The sequence below is a fragment of the Sciurus carolinensis genome, chromosome 16 (assembly GCF_902686445.1).
Source record: "Sciurus carolinensis chromosome 16, mSciCar1.2, whole genome shotgun sequence".
Classification (NCBI taxonomy): Eukaryota; Metazoa; Chordata; class Mammalia; order Rodentia; family Sciuridae; genus Sciurus; species Sciurus carolinensis.
In genome coordinates, this window is record NC_062228.1 from 65,976,856 (window position 1) to 65,982,068 (window position 5,213).

Here is a 5,213-nt window from a genome sequence, read left to right on the forward strand (position 1 = left end):
TCTTCTCACCTGATGGAGGGAAGACAACGGTGCCCAGCTTTTCTGCTGAAGTTGCACCTAGAGGAGACTCTGTGCCTGGGTGGACTCAGCTCCTGCCCAGAGGAGGGGAGAGTAGCCCTTCAGTCCTTGGAAGGAGCAGACCTGGGTCCTGAGGCAGGCACACACCCTCCCGCCCCGCGTCTCCTCCTGCTCTGGCTCCTGGAGGTGGGACTGACTACCCACAGCAGAAGGAGGCGGGAGGCAAGCTTAAGCCAGAGCTCTGGACCTCAGAGACCCGGCCTGTCTCTGTGGACTTGCAGAAGAGGCGGAGAGGAGGGTTCTGCAGGGCTGGGGAGAGGTGCAGAGGCGGGGTGTGCGGGTGAGTGAGAAGCAGCTCCTGCTTGCATGATCAGTCCTGAGGACGGACGGCCACCATGCAGACGGTCAGAAGCCGTGGCCAGCCACACTTACGGGGCTGAGGACCAGGGGCGAGGAGCAGCTGGTGGGCGAGAGCCCAGAGTGCTGTTTGGAGGCACGGGTGCACCTAGGTCACAGCGGCAGTATCAGGAAACCAAAGATGGACGCCGCCCAGGTGTCCACAGGGGCACGCCTGGGAGTATCGTCCAGACTCAGAGAGTGGGGGAGCCCACACATGCCACCCAAGGACGGACCTTGAAGACCTGTGCCAAGCGGAGAGCCAGCCACAGGGAGACGTGCGGAGTGATACCACTGCATATTTCACAGGTTCTTAGGTCACAGGGAAATAAACAGTGCTTCAGGGTCTCCACAGGCATTCAGCAAAGGCTGGCTTTCCCGAGGGAGGACGCAGAACCACAGCCGCGACGTCCTCGCGCTTTGCCACAAAGGGCTCTCCAGAAAATGGTGAAACTGATGTCCGCCTCCTGCAACCAGCAGGAAGCCCCACATGTGACGGAAACCACGAGTCTTGTCTGACGCAACCTCTGACTCGCCCTCCCTCGCCTTTCTATCCCACCCAGCGTTCTGTGCTGCCCCCCTCCTCCCTTAGCTGCCCCTCTGACCAGAGGTCATCCTTTCTCCTTCAGAATTTAAGCCAGACATTACTGTATTTGAAAAATGTTGTTAAGCCCCCACATCCTCTAGCTGCACAAAATTGGCTCCCTCCCCTGGCAAGCCACTGAGCGTGAAGTTACCTCTGGACCTGCTGTCGACCTGGTTAATGTGAGCCAGGCAGTCACCTGCCAGAGAGGATGGAAGAACATTCTGGAGTGTTGACCTCTGGACTTGAAATTCAGCTCTTGACCCACACTGCAATAGCACACAGCCCTGACCAGTCCGCCTGGCGCCAAGCCTTCCGTAGGAAAGGAGGCAGCCTTGCCTTTCTTCCCTGACCATCAGGAGGACAGCAACAGCTAACTCATGCAGCCACTGGCCCAGTGTGACTCCATTCCCTACAGGAGCATCTGTTTCATCACATGACACAGGTATAAAGCCGTACGCACATTCTAGAAAATAAAGTTCACGGCGTTTCACACTTCAGTATGATGAGTGAAATTTAATATACTCAATAAATCAATAAATACTAATCCGCCTCCACCCCAAGCTAACAATAATGGCGTAGTGTACTACAGTCACATGCTCAGATTCCTCTTCTGAAATAGCTGGTTCCCAGGGGGCAGAAGGAAAGAAAACCAGAGTGTTCAGGTCTGCACTGCAGCCAGGATGCAGAGTGTTGGACAAATCACGCCTCCTCCCTGAGGCTCAGCTTCGTGCTCTGTGAACGGGACGTGGTGTGGGGATGGCCACCCAGGGTTACCGTGGAGCCGCGAGAGCCCATCTGTGTAGAACACAGCCATTGCACATACGTACTAATGAAGTGCAATGCCAGCGACAAAGGACAGGCCACGATGCATCCCTATAGTGCAACAGGAGCCCAACACTAACGTATGTGTGTGGCTCTCCTGACCTGAACCCATCCTGGATTTCAATCCAAAGCCATTTTAACTGAGAAGATTGATGGTGTAGTTTTCCAGACCAGAATTATTCAATTTATGATATAGTGAAAGTAATTGTCACCACCACCATCATTGTGGCTATCACCACCGCCACCACCATCACCACCATCACTATGATCACCACCACCATCACTATGATCACCACCACCGCCATCACCACCATCATCACCACCACCACCACCATCACCACCACCACCATCATCACCACCACTACCATCATCACCACCACCAACACCACCATCACTATCGCCATCACTATCACCACCATCACTACAACCACCACCACCACCATCATCACCACCACCATCACTATCACCATCACTATCGCCACCATCACTACAACCACCACCATTACTACAACCACCATCATCACCACCACCATCTTTACCATCATCACCACTATCACCACCATCACTACTAGTACCATCATCTCCATTAGTATATCACCACCATCACCACCATTATTACCACCATATCCATCATCATCACGATCACAATCACCATCATCAGCAAACACATGGCATATACCCTATGGTGGCTAAACTTCTACAGATTCTGCAGATTTTCAAATTCGTATAACTAAATTCACAGCATGTTTTCACAGGGTACTTTCCTGTACTTTGAAGCTCATGAGAATCTGAACTCCTAAGTCTCCCAATTCCAAGTCCAGCCTTTTGGGAATACTACTGGATGTTCTCCTCTAAAGAAGACTTGGGGTTTAACCTATGGGGTTGGCTATGGGAATAGTAAGTAGAGAACATTCACGGATCTAGGCACTTCCTTTATCCTTTTGCTTTATGTTAATAACGCTGTGTGGTAGTCATGGTTACTATTCTCACTATAAGAAAGTGAGGCTGGAAGTCAAGTTCCAGCTCCTATATCTAAAGAAAGAGTTACACATCAAATTCAAGGAAAATGAATTTGTGTTCTAGAAAAATCAGATATCTCCAATAGTAGAAGAGAGAAAACTGTTCCTCTGATTATTTACTTGTGTTTAGAAAAAAATTTTAACTGGCTTGAAAAAGTAAATTAACCCCTGTACCAGGCTAGCTATTAGAGATAAAACTCAGGAAATCAGGTCACTTCAAAGGATAGAAAATCCAGCCTGAACAGGTTATGTAAAAGAGAATTTATTTGGTTACATAAAAGGACTTCCCATGGGCAAGACAGACGTGGCGGGATCCAGGAACTCCACGGTCATCAGAACCTGGTTTCCGTCCCTGTTGGCTTGTTTTCTTTGATGAACTCCATCATCGCGCAGGAACTCCCTGTTAAATCAGGCCAGGTAGCTCCCGACACCCAGGCTCATGTGTGCACAGCTGCACGTCCACTGACAAAGATCCTGGGATCTGATTCCCTGAGGTAGACTCTACGAGCAGCTCAGGTTCTTCACTTGTCCCCGTTTGAATGTCGACTGTCCAGTCCCTTGGCAGTTTCCCCGTAAGAAGGAAGAGGGTGCTCTGCTGCCCCTGGCTGGATTGTCCACGTGCCTTGCACTGGCTAACTCATGGAACCATGTCTTGGAGATCCCGCGATCCCTGGGCCTCCTCAGGCATGCCCAGCTGCTGGAATGCAGGAAGAGTGCCTGAACCAGCTCTTCAGAAGGTGGAGAGACCCTAGGACCAAAGTCTCCTCCAGCTAGCCCCGCCGACACCAGCCAACACCCACTTGCATGAGCAAGTCTGCTGGATATCAGAAATGTCACCCTGATGAGCGGCAGCCCAGCCTGGATTATGAGCACACATCAGAGGGCAGGTTCCCGAGAATAGGTGGCAGATCTCAGGCGCTGAGTGCCTGTTACACGCGATCCAGTGGCAGCTGCTGGTCCACACACTTGTTTGTCCCCAGCTGCCAGGTGACCACGGGGATGGAGGCTTTGGTCATAAACCTTGGCTTGGGCGGAAGATGTGATCCATCCTACAAGGACCACAGAGGCTAAAGGAAGGATTTTGCTCCTTGGAGGAAGTCTGAGCACTATCCACACATACTCCCAGGAAGATCCTGGGCAGAAGTGGACACTAACTCTGACTCCCACAGTGTTCCAGAAGAGCTCAGCCACCGCCTTAGGACTGACATCTGCCCTGGCACATGCGCCCCAGGGCAGCCTTCACCTCCTTGTTCCGGAGGCTGTAGATGAGGGGGTTGAGCATGGGGGTCACCAGGGTGTAGGACAGGGACACCACCTGCTTGCTCTCAGGTGAGTAGCTGGCCTTGGGGCGCAAGTGGATGACCCCCGTGGTGCCGTAAAACAGAATCACCACGATGAGGTGGGAGGCGCAGGTGGACAGCGCCTTGAGGCGCCCTGAGGCTGCTGGCATCCGCAGGACGGCGGCCAGAATCCTGGCGTAGGATGTAGTTATCAGGCAGAAGGGAACCATGATGACCAGCACAGTGGCCGCCAACACGTTGGCCTCGAAGACCCTGGTGTCCGCACACACCAGGCTCAGCAGAGGGGCGATGTCACAGAAGAAGTGGCGGATGCCACGCGGCCCGCAGAAGGGGAAGCTGAACAGCCAGATGGTGAAGACCAGCGCCACGGGGACTCCCGCCAGCCAGCAGGCGGCGGCCAGCAGGCGGCACCGCCGGGCGCTCACGATGGCTCCATAGCGCAGCGGCCTGCAGATGGCCACGAAGCGGTCCCAGGCCATGGCGGTCAGCAGGAAGCACTCGGACGTGACGCACGACAGCACGAGCAGCAGCTGCAGGGCGCAGGCGGCGGGGGACACGCCAAGTCCGGGCCGCAGGAGGGTCAGCAGCAGGCGCGGCGCCACGTCCAGCGAGAAGCAGAGCTCCACCAGGGCCAGCTGGCGCAGGAAGAAGTACATGGGCGCGCGCAGCGCGGGGTCCAGGCCGGGCAGCAGCGCGATGAGCGCGTTGCCCAGCAGCGCCAGCAGGAAGAGCGCCAGGAAGAGCGCGGCGAGCAGCGGGCGCAGCGCGGGCACGTGCGCGAAGCCCAGCAGCACGAAGTCGCGCGCGCCGCTCTGGTTGGCCCAGGCCGGGACTGCGGGGCCGCCCGGGGGCGCCCGGGCCACGGCCATGGGCCTGCTGTGCTGCCGCGTGGCCGGCGGAGGAAGCCTGGGAGGGGAGAGGAAGGAGGAGGCGCTGGTGCGGCTGTGTCTGCTGCGCACCGCCGCCTGGGCGCAAGGGGCGCAGAGCCCTGGGGATCTCGGCCAAGGGCAGACCAGACCCTGTAGCGCTCAGGAGCCGGGAATGAAGTCGAGTGACCTCACCCGCTGGCCT

At 55.6% G+C, this 5,213-nt stretch overlaps 1 protein-coding gene across 1 annotated transcript; it reads right to left on the bottom strand.

Moving 5' to 3' along the window:
* Nucleotides 1-4,036: 4,036 nt before the first annotated feature.
* LOC124966236 (olfactory receptor 10A7-like) lies at nt 4,037-5,011 on the bottom strand. Its single transcript, XM_047527272.1, has one exon. It carries the CDS (start codon nt 5,009-5,011, stop codon nt 4,037-4,039), a length of 975 nt encoding a protein of 324 aa, XP_047383228.1.
* Nucleotides 5,012-5,213: the final 202 nt, after the last annotated feature.